At 37.5% G+C, this 19,111-nt stretch overlaps 1 protein-coding gene across 1 annotated transcript in view; it reads left to right on the plus strand.

Annotated features, from left to right (window-relative positions):
* The window catches only part of LOC139751279 (uncharacterized), a 306,373-nt gene that overhangs the window by 270,617 nt on the left and 16,645 nt on the right, over window positions 1–19,111 (plus strand). The window contains exons 16-23 of the mRNA XM_071666592.1: window positions 1–127; window positions 2,591–2,736; window positions 5,185–5,297; window positions 6,083–6,207; window positions 6,345–6,507; window positions 6,844–6,978; window positions 9,231–9,399; window positions 12,867–12,991. Coding sequence (XP_071522693.1) covers window positions 1–127; window positions 2,591–2,736; window positions 5,185–5,297; window positions 6,083–6,207; window positions 6,345–6,507; window positions 6,844–6,978; window positions 9,231–9,399; window positions 12,867–12,991 — 1,103 coding nt within the window. The remainder of the gene's footprint in view (window positions 128–2,590; window positions 2,737–5,184; window positions 5,298–6,082; window positions 6,208–6,344; window positions 6,508–6,843; window positions 6,979–9,230; window positions 9,400–12,866; window positions 12,992–19,111) is intronic.

A 19,111-nucleotide genomic window follows, 5' to 3' on the forward strand; every position in this document is an offset into this window, starting at 1 on the left:
AACAACAATGGAACAGTTGACTAGTGATATGAATCAATTAGATGCACGAATAGCCAAGCTCTCAGGACAGCTCAACAGTCCCTCCACGCTGAAGGACATTACTGAGCAGATGGGCGATTTCTTACAGGTGAGTGGGCCTAAGTTCTCATAAGTTTTAGTTCCTAGTGAGTTATGAGGATATGAAACAGCAAATCTATTTATTTCTTTGAGATTGTGACATACTAAACTAATCCATTGTTGTAATGATGTGACACAGCAGATTCCAGTGCTACTTAATTATGACACAGGAAACTTCTTACTTTTGGGGAGATAAGGAAAGAACACAGTCTATAAGAGTATGATGGAACGAGGCCACTTAGTGATGAAAGATTAGAAAAAAACAAATGCATCCAGTGCTCTGGGATTTAGTAATAGAGGACCCCTTTAGTGCTGTGATTTTTAACATGGTAAATATTTTTCTGTGCTTTAAGATCAGAGCTTTTCAAACCTCTTCAGGATTATTGGCTATTGACACAAGAAACCCCTGAAGTATTGCAGTAATAAGACAGGAAACTTCTCCAGTGTTTATAACACAGGAAGCTTCTCTCATGGAAAATCATAAGGCAGGAAAGTGCTCAGTATCCCCATATTATAAAGCAGATCTCTTACATTGTTGTATATTTATAATGCAAAAGCCTTTCTGATGCTTTGGCCTTTCAGCATATGTTTTTGATACCTAGAATTGGGAGACAAAGCACGATTTATTAACATAATCTTGAACCCCTTCTGAATATCAAAGTTTGCTCTGTCAGCATTTTGTGTTCATAATGTTATATGTTCATACTATAGTTAAGTAGCTTTCTTCTTGAAATTATGAGAAGCCAAATTGATTGAACAGATGCTCAGTATTTACAGCAAACATAATAGAAAAAACATAATAGAATAAACAATAAGTGGAGGCTCAAGCTTACAAAAAGTTAGGAAAATGTGTAGAAATTATTTGTGATGGGAGTACAGTCTTGTGGAAGAACTTCCCATGCCTCTTCATACTACTGATTGTGACTTAAAAATCGGAACCACTGAGAACATTGGAAATTACTCAGACACTGTTTCTTAGATGTAGGTAGGGTTGAATATTATGATTTGCTATAAATTGATTGTGCAGATCAGGTACAAATAGCATCCTAACATCACGACTCATACACATCCTCAACCCATTCCAAGTGTGTTAAGTGAAACATGCCTTGCCTTGATTAAAGAAGTGCCTCTTACTTTTACACTTTACACACTGAGTTGATTTGTACAGACCAGTGTCTCCATTTATGCTACTTCCAGACACAAGGTGCATGCACTTCATCGAGTCTCATTTATTTCTTGAGCAACTTCTTCTAGAATATGGTATCCCTTGCTCTAACCAATTCTTTCTGTATATCAGTCTGTTGTATTGCTATATAGGTTTTAGACGAACATACTTTCTGCCAAAAATATCCACATGACCCTACCACCTAAAACACTCATCCATGCACCTTTCCAGTGACTTCACATCACATAGCTTCATCACATTTTCATTTGTTCTTTTATCTCCCCGTATTTTCAAGTGCATAAGCACTGATAATCACCCAAATCTTGTATACCACTTTCGTTTTTACCCACATCTTGCATACCACTTCCATTTTTACCCACAACAGTGTGGGGCTCACTTCCTTACATTCTCTCACACATTCCCACAACTTCTTCAGAGGCAGTGATACCCCATTATTTGCTCTCACCCTTAGTTTACCCCTAAGACATTCCCAAACTGTTCTTTCCCCTTACCTTTGAACTTTGTTTCCCTCAAAGCAGGAACATCCAGGCTCCTTTCCTCAAACATACTATGATTCTGTTCTTCTCGGTTGCATTCACACACAATCAGGCACCCCAGCACAAGTCTTCAAGGAGGACGAGCACTCCTTACTTGTCTCCTTCTTTTCCAACTTTTAGAAATTGAAATAGGAGGTAAGAATTTCCAACCCCCTACTCCCACCCCTCTTAATAATGATAATGATGATAATTATGATTATAATAATGATGCTGAAGCTGCTTAGGTAGATAGTTATGTACAGTTTATACTAAAACTAGATTAGATTATGCACTGTAAGTTTGGTCACCACCCTTAGAAATATAAGGATCTAATATAGAAGTTCCAGAGAAGAGGAACAAAGATGTTACTGAAATAAGAGAGAAGTTACAGGAAAGGTTAGAGACTGAATTTTTCCACCATTGAAGATAGATGGATGAGGAAAGACTTGACTACAGTTAAGATTCTTAATCAAATTCATGTTATTACTAGTAACCAGTTCATTGAAAGATGCAAAGAAAAAACAAGAAGGGGTCATATTAAGAAACTCAAGCAAGAAATTTATTAATAAAGATGCAGAGAAGTATGTCAACATTAAAAGATTTGAAGGTGATGGAAATAGCTAAGTGGTACCTGTGAATGCAGACAGTATACAGGATTTTACAAAATATTTTGCTAGTACAGAAAGTTTAAAGATGAGTTCCCCAGAATTAAGAATTCTCTTCCCAAATTGTATAGTTGGGTCATTACATTTCATCACTGATTTTCCTCCAGGTAGCCTCAAATGACCTCAATTCACTGAAAGAAGGCATTGAAGAGGTAGAAAAGGTAAAGGCTGATGTTGCTGAGTACTTCTGTGAGGATCCCAGTGCCTTCAAGATTGAGGAGTGCTTCAAGATCCTTTTCAATTTCTGCACAAGGTTAGTTAATACCTTTGCCATTGATTAGATATGAAAATTGTTTACCTTGAAAAGTGTTTTGCTAATATTCAGAAAACTTTAAAGCCTGACTTTTTAGAGGAACTGTCAAGTGGTCTAGAATGGTCCCTATTTATTATATTTTATTTTTCATATTTCTAGAATTTCTGTCAATCTCAATTTTTATGTGTTACTCCAATTTTTTTAAAAATTATATCTTATTGTTTCAGATTTGTCATCTGAATGAGCTGGTTTATTAGAAACTTTGCTTTTCAATACATATCTTGGCCGATCGATAAATCTTGCATACATAGATTGATTATAATTAGTATGCTGTCTTAGGACCCTCTTCATAGGTTTTCTGCAGCTTCAAGGCTGCACTCCTTACAGGAGCATGGAATGATGGATTCCTTCAGAGTAAGAAGATCCTCTACAAGACTGTACTCCATCATGTCCAATGATGGTGATACAGCCTTGCTGAAGGTGACCTCTCACTCAGGTTTTAACCTCTTGTGGTTGGAGTCCAGGAACACCTGTTCAGATAAAAAACACATTATGGACTGGGTTGTGATAGAATAGTCATGTGTAGATTGTAATAAGAAGCTTTTTGTGTTTAATGGAGAAAGAGAAAGTGATATTGCCATTCCCTCCATGAATTTAAAACAAATGAATAAGGAAGAAAGTGATATAATCATTCCCTCTGGTATCCCTTATTGTATCTCTGATTCATCTTTGTCCCATACAAGTTGATGCACCAAACTTGGAATGCTCCTTGTTTTGTGTATTATTCAATTAGAACCTCCTGAAGGAGAATGTAGTTTATATATCATATGTTTCTCAGCTGTTTCCCCTTTTAGAAAGTTAGAGTACAAGGAGGGGAGGGTTTCTAGCCTCCCACTCCCATCCCCTTTAGTCGCCTTCTACGACACATGGGGAATGCGTTGGAATTGGAAAGATGTGGTATACCGGGGTTAACATGCTGTCAATGGATTGAACCAGGGCATGTGAAGCATCTGGAGTAAACCATGGAAAGTTTTGTGGGGCCTGGATGTGGAAAGGGAGCTGTGGTTTCGGTGCATTACTCATGACAGCGGGAATGGATGAAGGCAGCAGGTATGAATATGTGCATGTGTATATATGTATATGTCTGTGTATGTATACGTTGAAATGTATAGGTATGTATATGTGTGTGTGTATGGGCGAATATGTATATACATGTGTATGTGGGTGGGTTGGGCCATTCTTTCGTCTGTTTCCTTGTGCTACCTCGTTAATGCGGGAGACAGCAACAAAGTATAATAAAAAAAGATATATGTTTCTCAGCAATACAAAGATACACTTGAATTCATCGAGTACTCAATCATTATTTATTTGCTGTAGATTATATCTGTAGTTCTTAAACCCACAGTTATCTCTTATATTTGAGGAAAGTGCTGGCAGTAAGTATCCACTTTTTTGTTTGTTCTGCTCAAATGATCATTCACCTAAGAAACAAAATTATATCATTTTCACTTTCTTTGCCAATAGAGAAGGAAAAAGTCGTGTCATAAAACACTTTACTGGTCCAAGTGAACACTATGATAATTTTCTTGGAGGACCTTAAACAGGAGAGGACTGAAGGCATTTCTATCATATAGGCATTGCTACATGTACAAAATAAAATCCTTGCTTTTTCTTTCTTCTAAACTGAATGCATTAGGACCTGTAGCTTTCTGTCCTTCATGATAGGGATTATGAACTCTTAGACAGATACCCTATTCAGTCTTACTTGTCACTTTTAGGGGATTTTAAAAGAGGTATCAGTCAGAATTCAGTGTATTCAGAGTTACTGCTAAGGTGGGTTAGAGTTTCCATAGGTGGTTGCCTTGTATTATAGAGTATTTCTTTAAAGTTGAAAAGTGTCAAAGAGTAACAGAAGACAGTGACAGCCTGTTGATTCATAAATGGTAAGAGAATGGTTGAATAAAACATGAGAGTATATTAGAAAAAATTTACTTGTAAGGTTGTTCTTCAAGTGGCATAAATACAGTTACCACATGGTACTTATTTTTATAGTTTATCTTTACAGTGTTAATAATGCATTAGTTCTCTTAGTGACTTAAGCGTAATGCACTAGTTAGTAGTATTCAGTAGGAACATTAGGCAGGAGCCTCTGCAAACACTTCATTAGAGTTACCCTCTGCCAGTGGCCGACTAGGGTGAGGTACTAAAGGCAAAGGAGCAGCACTGGAATTCACTAATTATGGAGACTCTATTTTCGTAGTTATTCCCTTGAGGGAGTTCCAGGTGGGAACAGGCATCAGAGATAGTGACTTCAGCCTTTTTTCATTCACTTCTTGTATGCTTTTTCTGAAGTGTTGTGTTCAATAGGTACGCTTCCATCTAACATGAAATAATGTCCCATTTCATGACTAGTTCTCACTTAAATGATATAACTTTCCACCTCTATAGATTCAAGCAAGCTATCACTGAGAATGAGCGCCGCAGACAACAAGAAGAGCAAGCTGAGATTCGAAGAAGAACACGTGAAGAAAATGCAGTAAAGCGTAGATCATCATCTCAAGGTACAGAACAATTGGGAGATTTTTTTATTATCTTGAATTCCAGTCCCATGGGGCAAATCAAAGTACATAAAGCCTCTTAGTTCACTCTCACATATCCTTGAGTTGAAGTGAATTGTAGCATCCGCACTAATATGTGTTTCATGTTTTTCACTTTATACACCAAGTTTATTTATCCTTTAAGATAATATCTTCATCATACCAACCACATCATAAGGATAATGCCTCCCTTTGCACACAGTCAAAATTCATTCCTTTGTCTTGTTCTTTTAAGATACAGTCAGAGCTAAAAAAAAAAATCAAACATTTTAGAATCATGCAGTGCTCTGTCATGTATAATGCACCGAAACCACAGCTCCCTTTCCACATCCAGGCCCCACAAAACTTTCCATGGTTAACCTAGACACTTCACATCAGTACTGTATTTATTATTGTATAACAGAGGAAAAGCATCACTAGACTCTGCCTGCATGGGGTGACAGCATGAGTGAAGTCACCTCTGATGTGGTTGTATCACTAACAATGGACAAAAAAAGGATAGTGTCATCAAGGAACTTCTTAATCCAAAGGAGTTTACTTTTCCCTGCTACCGATTGTAGTGCAGCTTTTAAGCTCCAAGAGCTCTTTTAAAGGGGTCCTTTAGTTACATAGTTAATCAAAATTATTTTAGAAGAAAGGGTCCTTTGATCAGTTATTTTATCATGCTTATCTCACTCTCTTTTATACTGAATATATCTTTTTTGTGTGTATGTGTTGATATCATGCCATGATACACTTCTTGATTACAGGAGGACAGCCTCGACCAGGCTCCTTTAGTGGTTCAGAGACAGAAGTGAACATCATGGAAAATCTCCTGTCAGACATTCGCTCAGGCTTCACTCAAAGAAAATATGCAGAAATGGCACTCAACAAGGTAAGAGATAAGTAAGAAGTTTCAGAAATGTTTTATTGGTAATTCATACAAAAGTTTTATTAGCTATTATATGAATATTCCTTTTCATCCTTAACATAAAAAACCCCACTTTCATTGCTATCTACTCACTATTTCAGAATAAAAAAGGGAAAAAGTTAGACTCTTGGCAAAATGGTGGAATGACGTCAGAAGATGAAATTTCCCTCTGCAACTCTCCAAGGATGAACCGTCGTCGAATGGGATCCTTCTCTGGGCCTACAGGACCCCAGGGTGATAACCCAGCGAATGATAACTCTCCTGGTGAGGAATATGAAATCTTTTCACTTATTTCCATTTGCTAAGGTTTGCTTCCCAATAACAAGGATACACTTACATATTTTGGGTCTTGACATTTCTGTATACAAGCTTTCTCATTGAATGTTGAAGACAATATACTTAGTGTGCAAATAAGAAAGCAATGCATTGTGCTGTGTATGTAAGACATCAATTTTACATAAAGACTTTGCAGAACATAAACAAGTATATCTTCTTTTGATGCACATATTTCTTTTCACTCTGCAGATGTGACACCAGTGCAGATCATAAATTAAGTAACATCCCCTTTTGATGAAAATATTCTCTTTTCCCTTTCGACAGATGTAACACCAAATGGTAGTCTTCGACGAAGAAGGTCTAGAGTTCCCTCAGAGGAGGATGACCACAAACTTATGGATTACCTACATACTGCTGGTCATGATGGCTCGAGAGAGAGAAAGTCTTGGTCTGGCATTGGTAAGTAGTACCCATTGCTCACCTCCAGCCAGATTTCATTGAGTATTAGAAAGCACATTTCCACACTGAGCAGTTTAATCACCATTTTATCTTCTCAGATAGGGTGTAAGTACCTCTTATTTCATCTTCTTTGACCAGACCCCCTATTTACAAGGTTGGCTAATATTCATTTGTAATGACCCTATAACTGTACAGCAATCTTCCGAGATATTTTATTACCAATTTGTAAATATATCACCTGTGCAGATGGAGAGAAAGCTTAATGATCATGAGGCCCCATCTTTTTGTGTTTACTTCCTTTTTACAGCTTGTTCCACGCATCTACAATTCTGTCGCTGAAGAAGTGCTTTCTTACATTTTTCCATACACTTTCCCTTTTGTAACTTTCATTTCTGGACTGTCCTCTTTCAAAGAATTGATCTGCATTACTCTTATCACAGTCTCTTAGGAATGTATATATTGCTCTCATATCTTCCCTTCTTTTTTCTTCCAAAATGGGCATTTCATGGGCTTCCTCCTCTCTTCATAGTGTATTGTAAGCAGGTCTGATAGTTGTTCTTGTTGCATTCCCTTTTGGACCCTTTCCAGTTGCTCTGTGTGGCTTTACTAGTGAGAAGACCAAGCTGTTGAGGCACAGCCCAGTTATCATTAGAGGGATATGATGAATATCTTCCTAAACATTATCATGTCCATATTCTTGAAAGTGACTTTTACTTTAATTGGAATATATGTTGCTTCCCTCATGATTCCTTTCACATAATATTCCTACAGTGAAACATCATTCTGCATGTCCAGTCAAGACATTTATGAATTTTATTAGTCTCATTTAAAGTTATAAAGAATATTTATTTGTTTATCCTGGCTCCTTTAATCCTTTTTCAGCAAGGAATGTTTCATATTAAATCAAGAAGTTGGCATTCCTTTCACAACTAGGGCTATCTGCTAGATTCCATTATGTAAAGAAAGTAGTTTTTCCTTTGGCTTTACTGAGGAGTCTTTAGTTGAAGAATATTATTAAGAGGGTGTATTATACTTGGCAGACACCTTTATTGGACAATACTTTTATTGGATCTGGTTGACCCAAGGCATTGCTTAGGCTTTAGGCGTACATTCTTCAGAAGTAGTTGATCTAGAGCATTAGCCAAGTTATTCCATATAGTAGGTTATTTCATATAATTTCTTGAAGGTTTTTCTTCTTTCATGCAAGCATGCTCTCATGTGTTTAGGAATCTGATCAGAGCTGAGATATTTTGAAGTATGGATTGGTATTTTTCTACGAGAGGCAGATCCCATTAATTTTGTCATCCCATTTTCTGGTTGGCCTTTTCCAAAAAGAGTGAATTCTTCAGAACTAACACTAAAAAATCTGAGGCACATACCTAAGAGTTTGTGAATTAAAAGGTTAAGGGATGGGAGGCTTTTCCTTACTATAGAGCCATTGACATTATAGGCATGGTTAAGCTTCTGTATGGATGTTAAGTCACTCTGAGTAAGCTTCAGCCAACTCCCTAGTTATCATGTGTCTGAAGAGGATGAAATCCAGACAGAAACACCCTGATTTGGTTATGAGACTGATTAATTTCATCCCAAGTGAGCAGGCTCTGTCATTAATGCTCATAGGGCTCTGTTTTTGAAATGTTGTTTCTGTAATTTACAGTCCAGCTTAAAACCTGGCTCTTTATGAAAATTCCCCCTTCTACAGTATCATGAACTATTTCATGAAGTGAATGGATCCCCTGAGTACATTCCGCTTAGCTTTAATGTTATCATACGGGTTTTAAACATAGATGTTAATCTTGGAAGAATTTTAGCAATTTTTGGAGGTTAATTCTTGAAGTCTGGATAAGTCTAAGAAAATCAGCATAATGTGGAGACAGTTGACATTTTTGACAACAAGTGGAGTTTGTAACATGTTTTAAATTTTAAACTGAATTTTGCAACAAGCATTAAGTTCTAAGCTGATATGAATTTCAAGACGATATTTATGGGCTTTGTGAAATTTGTAATATGTTATATTTAAAAGGTTTTATGCTTGGTCAGTGGTAAGGGAAAGGTCTTAGGAAATTAAAATGTTTCTGAAAAAATACAGTGCCATTTTAGTGCTGTAATAGCATGTGCATTATCTAGAAAAGTTAATATAATTCACAGTGTTTAAGATTTTGAATACTCTTATGTAAATGTTCACATCTGAACACAAACATCTGCACTGTGAAAGGTAATAAAAAGCCGTAATGCCATCACGTTTCATTTAGCAGAGGGTTATGGCTCCCTGGACCGGTCTTTTGTTCGCCGTGCACGTGGAGGGGGCAGGAATCGTCCAAGTCTGCTGGCATCTGAGTCATCAGACAGGGAGCGGCCTGCGTCACCCTCATCAATAACAGCAGACAACAAACCCCAGCCACCTGACCACAACAGACCAAGGTAAGCATTATTGAGCTCATTGTATCATGAGGGCAGTCAGAAAGAGAACACATTGAGTTCACTTGAAAAGATAAAATATATGATTTGAAAATGCTGTAAAATTAAGTAGAGTTAGGTTGTTGTCTGATGACATCAGACAGTATTGAAATGAAAGCTCAACCTTTGTGTCATTCAGTTTAAAAAGCTTTTCAGCCAGAGTAGCTGTGGGGCTTTAGTCAGAATGAATGGATTCATAGTTTCTAATTTAACCATCTTATGATATAATAGAGGGTGAAGGTAATTATTATGTAACATAGGAACTTATCAAGGGCATTGAAGGTAATTGTATATGATGGTAAACATTTTCATCCCTTTTGTAATCTTACTTTTAAATTTACATACACTTTATCCTCCTTGATGAGATTTATGCCACTAGGTAGGACAAGCGCTCAGCACATATCTAGCTTGATTAACAGTACTATTTTCACTGCCTCCATTTATATTGTATCAATGTCAGTCCTAGGCTCATTTGGAACTGTCTTAAGCCATTTATCAATGTTTCCTTTGAATATTTCTGTGCTTATCCCATGCAGTTTTCCAATTTCACTTAACAGTACTTTGAATAACCTCTTAAGCTTTCTCATTAGGCTCATAATTCTTTTTCAATATCTTCCTAATGTGTTCGAAAATATTACAGCAGACTCAATTACTCTGTGTCTTCCTTGCTACGATGCTTATGAAATGAGTAAATTATTTTCAATAACCTCAGTTTGTTACTATGCACGGATTTTCATACGTTACTATGCACAGATTTTCATACACATTTCTTTCTAGGCTGTTGAGGGTAAGTTCCTTTAACTTTGTGTGATAATTCAGATGCTGAATTTCCTGTTTTACTTATGAACTGTTTTTGTATTCTTTCTAGCTTGTTATTTTATCCTCGACGATGTTAATAGTATGATATAGCAGCATTCTGGTTTGCTTTTTGTAGACTTATTGAAAAGTTTCATTATCATTTCTGTCTCTTGTGGTGAAGGTTCTCACTACCACTTCATAGATAACTTGACCAGAGAAAGTTGTGAGAGAATGGAGGCTTTTGACTATAAGGACCAGAACTTTTAGGAAGATGAGAGACATGCATTAGACAGAAATAAGTAGAACAATGTAGTCTATAGTGAATGACATGCCTTGACAAGGGCAAATGAAATGGTCAAGGTAGACTATGGTGAAGTCTATGGGGCTTTGCCACAGATGATGACAACTGGAGACTGGATGTCTTTGAATGCGCCCAATGTTCTTTTGCTCTTGGAGGTACTTATCTAGAGAGGGAAGGCAGTTATATATTTTTATTTATTTATTTTGCTTTGTCACTGTCTCCCGCGTTTGCGAGGTAGCGCAAGGAAACAGACGAAAGAAATGGCCCAACCCACCCCCATACACATGTATATACGTACACGTCCACACAAGCCAATATACATACCCATACATCTCAATGTACACATATATATACACTCACAGACATATACATATATACACATGCACACAATTCACACTGTCTGCCTTTATTCATTCCCATCGCCACCTCGCCACACATGGAATAACATCCCCCTCCCCCCTCATGTGTGCGAGGTAGCACTAGGAAAAGACAACAAAGGCCCCATTCATTCACACTCAGTCTCTAGCTGTCATGCAATATTGCCCGAAAACACAGCTCCCTTTCCACATCCAGGCCCCACAGAACTTTCCATGGTTTACCCCAGACGCTTCACATGCCCTGATTCAATCCATTTACAGTACATCGACCCCGGTATACCACATCAATCCAATTTACTCTATTCCTTGCCCTCCTTTCACCCTCCTGCATGTTCAGGCCCCGATCACTCAAAATCTTTTTCGCTCCATCTTTCCACCTCCAATTTGGTCTCCCACTTCTCCTCGTTCCCTCCACCTCCAGCACATATATCCTCTTGGTCAATCTTTCCTCACTCATTCTCTCCATGTGCCCAAACCATTTCAAAACACCCTCTTCTGCTTTCTCAACCACGCTCTTTTTATTTCCACACATCTCTGTTACCCTTACATTACTTACTCGATCGAACCACCTCACACCACATATTGTCCTCAAACATCTCATTTCCAGCACATCCACCCTCCTGCGCACTACTATATCCATAGCCCACGCCTTGCAGCCATACAACATTGTTGGAACCACTATTCCTTCAAACATAGCCATTTTTGCTTTCCGAGATAATGTTCTCGACTTCCACACATTCTTCAAGGCTCCCAGGATTTTCGTCCCCTCCCCCACCCTATGATTCACTTCCACTTCCATGGTTCCATCCGCTGCCAGATCCACTCCCAGATATCTAAAACACTTTACTTCCTCCAGTTTTTCTCCATTTAAACTTACCTCCCAGTATATATATATATATATATATATATATATATATATATATATATTTCTTTTCTTTCTTTCAAACTGTTCGCCATTTCCCGCATTAGCGAGGTAGCGTTAAGAACAGAGGACTGGGCCTTTGAGGGAATACCCTCACCTGGCCCAATTCTCTGTTCCTTCTTTTGGAAAATTAAAAAAAAAAAAAAAACGAGAGGGAAGGATTTCCAGCCCCCCGCTCCCTCCCCTTTTAGTCGCCTTTTACGACACGCAGGGAATACGTGGGAAGTATTCTTTGTCCCCTATCCCCAGGGAAAATATATATATATATATATATATATATATATATATATATATATATATATATATATTTCAAACTATTCACCATTTCCCGTGTTAGCAAGGTAGCGTTAAGAACAGAGGACTGGGCCTCTGAGGGAATATCCTCACCTGGCCCCCTTCTCTGTTCCTTCTTTTGGAAAATTAAAAAAAATTGAGAGGGGAGGATTTCCAGCCCCCCGCTCCCTCCCCTTTTAGTCGCCTTCTACGACACGCAGGGAATACGTGGGAAGTATTCTTTCTCCCCTATCCCCAGGGATAAAATATATATATATATATATATATATATATATTAGGGAGCGGGGGGCTGGAAATCCTCCCCTCTCGTTTTTTTTTCATTTTCCAAAAGAAGGAACAGAGGGGGCCAGGTGAGGATATTCCAAAAAAGGCCCAGTCCTCTGTTCTTAACGCTACCTCGCTAACGCGGGAAATGGCGAATAGTTTAAAAGAAAAAAGAAAGAATATATATATATATATATATATATATATATATATATATATATACAAACAAGCCATATATCTGTGACAGTACCTGCTGTCTCATTTATAAAAAAAAAATCATTTTAATGTTGGTTTCTTAAGGGACACTCACCTAGAATAAACATACTGATAAGCCAGAGATTTGGAACTTTTATGCCACTGATATACTGTAACTTGCTGTGAATATGAGAACATATGATGCAAACATTGTCATTTAACTTTAGTTGAAATGTTGTATCTCTATTTCATGATTTCCTCCACTCTCAATCCTTGACAGTAAAAATTGGCGCCAAAAGATTGAATCATGGTTCAAGGAAAATGAAAAGGAAGAACGTCAGTCTGATGAGCTTAAAAGGCGACTTCACCAACACCGCAAGTCCTTAGACTTGGATACATCACTTGGTAGGTTTGGTAGCTCATCCATGAAAAGTTTCATTCCTTTTCAACCCATAACTCATTTCATAGTTGAATACTATGTTAGGTTATGAAGCCTTTTCTATCTTGATGTATGCCTGTAGGTAATGATGCTCCATATCCTGTGATAATGTAATAATTTTATTTATTATTCACTATTAGTGTGTTACTTAATACAGTATATTGATTTATCTAAACTCTTGACTTGTTCTGTCTTGTATGACTAGTTTTGAATAATAATGACAATTTTTTTCTTTCCATGACCATTTCTTCTGGCCATCTGTCCTGTTTCCTTCTTGGCCAAAGCTGAAGGTATGGCTTGAACATAAGACTGACCATCTCTATTTATCTTGACCATTCGTGATATAATTCTCCTTGCTTATCTTTGTTTTGATTTGTTTTTAAGAACATCTTGATTCAGTGTTTGACCTTTGCTAATCATAAATGGTGTAGATGTTCTTAATATGAGGAAATTATATGCATTAGAAAGAAGGACAAGAAATTGAGATATTATGTGACATTCACAGATATGGAAAAAAAGAATCTTATAAGTAGTCATATTTGTTGATAGAATGTGGAATAAATCTTCTGAGAATGGGATTGTCTTTTTAGGATTATGTTGAGATTTGGAATGAACAAGATAGATGGTTGTCAGGCCTTCTTATTCATAAGTAATTGTAGATGGAGAGATATGTTGTATGCTTCTGACAGCTATGCAGAACAGAGAAACTTGATAATAAGATTAAAGTGTGGTGGAATTTATAAAGTACATCATCTCGAAATATGATTGGCATATGAATATACTGTGCTTTGATAAATCACTTGGTATGGCCTTGATTGATGGATGAAAATATATAAGATATTAAAAAAAATAAGAGGAAGTGAAGTGTTTTAGATATCTGGGAGTGGATCTGGCAGCGGATGGAACCATGGAAGCGGAAGTGGATCATAGGGTGGGGGAGGGGGCGAAAATCCTGGGGGCCTTGAAAAATGTGTGGAAGTCGAGAACATTATCTCGGAAAGCAAAAATGGGTATGTTTGAAGGAATAGTGGTTCCAACAATGTTGTATGGTTGCGAGGCGTGGGCTATGGATAGAGTTGTGCGCAGGAGGATGGATGTGCTGGAAATGAGATGTTTGAGGACAATGTGTGGTGTGAGGTGGTTTGATCGAGTGAGTAACGTAAGGGTAAGAGAGATGTGTGGAAATAAAAAGAGCGTGGTTGAGAGAGCAGAAGAGGGTGTTTTGAAGTGGTTTGGGCACATGGAGAGGATGAGTGAGGAAAGATTGACCAAGAGGATATATGTGTCGGAGGTGGAGGGAACAAGGAGAAGAGGGAGACCAAATTGGAGGTGGAAAGATGGAGTGAAAAAGATTTTGTGTGATCGGGGCCTGAACATGCAGGAGGGTGAAAGGAGGGCAAGGAATAGAGTGAATTGGAGCGATGTGGTATACCGGGGTTGACGTGCTGTCAGTGGATTGAAGCAAGGCATGTGAAACGTCTGGGGTAAACCATGGAAAGCTGTGTAGGTATGTATATTTGCGTGTGTGGACGTATGTATATACATGTGTATGGGGGGGGGGCATTTCTTTCGTCTGTTTCCTTGCGCCACCTCGCAAACGCGGGAGACAGCGACAAAGTATAATAAAAAAAATAAAAAAAAAATTAAAAAAATATGAATAGGAAGAGGCAAAGTTTGAACATATTCTAATCATGAAGACAGAATGAAGAGCACATGAATGCTCATTCAGCTTGTGACTCACAGACATTCAGCCTTTTACTTTATAATTATTAATCTAATAAGTATAATGTAAGGGATATATATTTTTCTGAAATCTCACTTAACTTGCAGAGACATTTTGCATTTAGATCAACTGAAAATGTATAAAATCAAAACTTGAAACTTATTATGTAACCTTGCAATTTGGACTTTGCCATGAGCACCCCATGATGGAAGTTCTCAGAGGGAACAGCATCAGAGATATGAAGATGGACAGAACAGCATTTTAATGAAAGACGTATAGTAAACAACACAATTTGAAATGTGGAACTAGAATTGTTGTCAGTAGTACCCTTGCATGTAAGATTATTTCTTTGTTTTTTTGGAAGGGTCAAACAGTCAAACCCTACCGTTTCCATTTTCTAAACTCCACTTCTTGCCTAACTCCTCACCCCATTTGAACCTTTTGTTCTTTGAATGTTTGTTAAAAGTTGCCAAACAAATTGTTTTTTATATTGGATGTGTAATTCATCAGTTCCTCTGCTCTGTGTTGTAGTTATGTGATGAAAATTTTGCTGAAGGATAGTAAAGTATATTTTATGGGTATTTTACTGTTGTTCACCAGTCATTACAGTGAATGGAAAAATAGTTTTGCAAGGTGCACTGTAAGTTAAGTGATTTACATAAGCAGTCATTGGTTTAAACTCAGAGGGGGCAACATTTTCCTAATTTTTTTTTAATGAACACACAGCAAGCATTCATATGATATAGTTTGATGATAGGGTAGACTCATCTCTTTTGCTAGCAAGTAGCTTTTTACTTGTGAATGCCAACTAACAATTAACAATTTGACTGCATTAGCTAGCTAGCATGTAACAATGGCAAATACCTATTTGATATTTCATGCCATTGCTAATTTGATAAATGATTATTGCTTTTAGGCAATTGCCCAGTTGTAGAGACATTAGTTTATATTTTAAGAAAATTTTGAAGGTAGATTTCTCGTTTTCACTCGCTTGTCATGTCATCCCTGTAGGTGTAACAGTTTATGCTTGGTCATGCTTTGTGAATTTCAAGCAGAATTTTATCTTATTTGGAGCAGTGATATGTGATTATGAAGAGAGAAATTTAGTCACATCCACACTGTATGTGTGTGTATATTTTCTTGCATACATCTTCCCATTTGTCTCTTTGCTTATGTGTGTCTGGTAATGGAAGAAGCAGGTGATTCTGGCTCTTAAGTACTGAAAGGTGCCACGTATGCCTCAAGAGTCCTGACTTACTGACGTTTTGTGTTGGCCATAATTGACATACTTCATGACCACTTTATTGAGTTCCTAAATATTTATTTCAAAAGCATAGTTTTCCAGGACTTTGCCAAGTCTGACACAGAATGAATCTTAAACCCAGCATCAAGGTATTGTATGACAATTATTTTTGTCGGGATTGGTCTCCCTTTTCAGGACATGATTCACTGTCTGTCTTGAATGAAGTGTGCCTGGTCTTTTTATGATGAAGTTTTTGCATCCTGCTGTAGAATTCCAGTCAAAACTTGTGATGTCAAAGCTACACACAGTAGCCAAACCTTCAGTAAACTAATCTCTTCATTAATATTAGAATGTCATTTGTAGGTTACACAAGATGTATGCAGATACTGTATCCTAACTGGAATGCATGTGTGGACATGACATCGCAACTGCTTCAGAACACTTGATTTTTTCTAAACTGTCTCAGTAATGTTTATTGTATACACTGGCATAGTGGGGGGTGAGGGTGGGGGGAGCAGGCAGGGAACCTCCTCAAGAGGCATTTAATTAGGGGCAGCAAGTTTGCCATGAACAATATTTTATTTAACAGTACCCTTTTAATTCTGTTATTATGAAAATGCAGCATTAGCATACTGGTATTTCTAGATGCTTGAAATGTTTAGAAAAAACAGTTTTGTGACCAGGAACCCCCAAAGTCGTCTAGTCTAATATATCACTGTTTTAAACTTGGTACCCCTGGCTACTAGGGGGTACTCCATACACATTTGTGAACCCACATATGTTGCCATTCACCTGTCGCTACCAGTCCTTTATATCTGCTATGGCATTCATGTAGGTACATTTTCTGCATAGGAATACTAGGATATACAAAGCCAAGTGAGGATTTTCTATCCTAGGCTCAATCCTCTGTTCTTAACACTACATCGCTAATGTGGGAAATGGCAAATATGTATTAAAAAATATATAAACCTATGGATATGGGGTGTTATTTTTTGTGAGATGTTTATGGGTACTTCTCATAGAAGAAATATATCATACAAGAAATATGCCTAAGGTTACAATTAATCAGTTGACTTTTTGTTAGTTTCATATGTAATAATAAGTAATCAAACATATTTTCCGAAAACTGATGTACAGGAATTCATAGATAAGACACATTTTCAGAAAAGATATGCATGAATTCATAAATGATAAGAGGAATAGGGTTAGATTGAAGAAATGACAACAGAAAGATGAGAGAAATAGGTAGAAAGGGTTTTAGTTGGGGAACTTAAGTGGGCTTGGGGTAGGAAAGCAGCAAACAGAGGCTAGGTCTTAAAAAATATAGGGCCTTTCCACTCTTAACACTATACACTGTGGATCCATAACCATGATGCAAATCTAAAATTAGGATTGTAGGCCTCTAGTGCACAATTTTGCCAGTTTAGGGAAGTACATAACCCCTTAGATTTCCCTCTAAATCAGGGCCTGGTAGGGCTGCAGAAACCTCAGCTTATAGCCCATATACTTCTTAATATGCTGCTAAGGGGGTAATTTGATGTTTAACACCAGCAGGGTTTCTCCTCACTATGCCACTGATTATATACATTAATCTTCAATTTTGACCCTTTATCAAAATGTGTTATTATTCATCTTGTTCAGCCTTTTTTTCACAGGTTAAGGTGCTCTTTTTCTCTTCTAGATAAGATAGGTAGCATGTGGTGCTATGAATCATTATAGTATGGTTTGGTGCTGTGGTTGATTATAGTGTGCCTAATGAAAACAGTTTACACATATTATGATGGGATATATTTCCTACTTAATGAATGTATATATTTGTCACAACAAAGCTAAGAACATTCATAGTCTGTATTTTCTATAATCTTTGGTTTTCCATTTGTATAAAGCCTTTTCACTCCACTCATTTACCTGTTTTCCTTTCGTGGAAAGCTTTGGCTTTCCACTCAGTTACCTTTCCCATCTTGAATTACTTACTCCCTTTCTCATAATTTCCCCACCCTTTTCATTTGATTATTTGTATCATGTTTCCTCTTCATCATTTTTATCTCCCTCTCCCCTTTTCTTTCTTTTCTTCTTGTTTTCATCCAGATATCCACCACCATTTTTAGAAAAGGCTTCTCCCTCCCATAAGCCATATCTTCTCAGGTACTTTTTTTTTTTTTACTTTAATTCAGCAGTTTGTCCATCCTTCTCACATATCCCTGATCCATCCTATTAATATACCTTTTTCTCATCTTTACTTGCTTGAATCTCTTCTAAACTCTTTCGCTGCCATTGTGACACCATCCATCCTTCATAACACCTGTTCTTGCACCTTTCATCCATCCATGACAGCCCTCCACTTATCGCTGTCTGCACCTTCATTCACTCCTTTCACCCCCATGCCATCCATCCCCACCCCTTCCCATCCTTCATACAGTATGCATTTTATCTCTCCCTTCCCACAACCATTCATATGTCTTTTTATCATAACCTTCTTTCCTCCATCCCTGTCTCCCCACAGCCATTCATGTCTTTTTTTTTCGTAAGCTTTCCTCCACCATCATGCTCCCCTATGCCATCTGTATCCATCCCATACTTCTTAATCCATCTATTCTCATACTTTTCAGGTAATTCCACCCAATACCTCTTCATCAGTCTGTTCTGACTCCTGACCACCCATCCCTTCAGATATATTTCATTTGTATATTTAACAGACATCTCATCAATTCATCCTCGCCTACATCTCCATTCATCGTTCCCATGCCTCTTCCCAGTTTTCCTTCCCCTTGTGCACCCTTGTTTTTATCAGTATTAATTCATTTCCACTACCCTCTTCCATCTCCTTCCAATGTCTCTCATTTTATCTACTCTCCACAACCTTCCTTATGTGTCATCTTCATTCCCATTAATCTTCTTACTCTGTCACTTAGTCCATCCTCTTCATTCCCATTAATCTTCTTCCTCCACCACTTAGTCCAGCCTTTTCACACAATTCTACCATTATCTGTTCTCCATATTCATCCATCAGTCTCTTCCAAATAGCTTTCCATTTCTGTATCCTTTCATCCATCTCCTCATTTCATCCATCCTTCCCCTCACTCTTCCATTAATATCAGTTTCTTTCCCCTTCATCTTTCG

Source organism: Panulirus ornatus, chromosome 11 (genome assembly GCF_036320965.1).
Source record: "Panulirus ornatus isolate Po-2019 chromosome 11, ASM3632096v1, whole genome shotgun sequence".
NCBI lineage: Eukaryota > Metazoa > Arthropoda > Malacostraca > Decapoda > Palinuridae > Panulirus > Panulirus ornatus.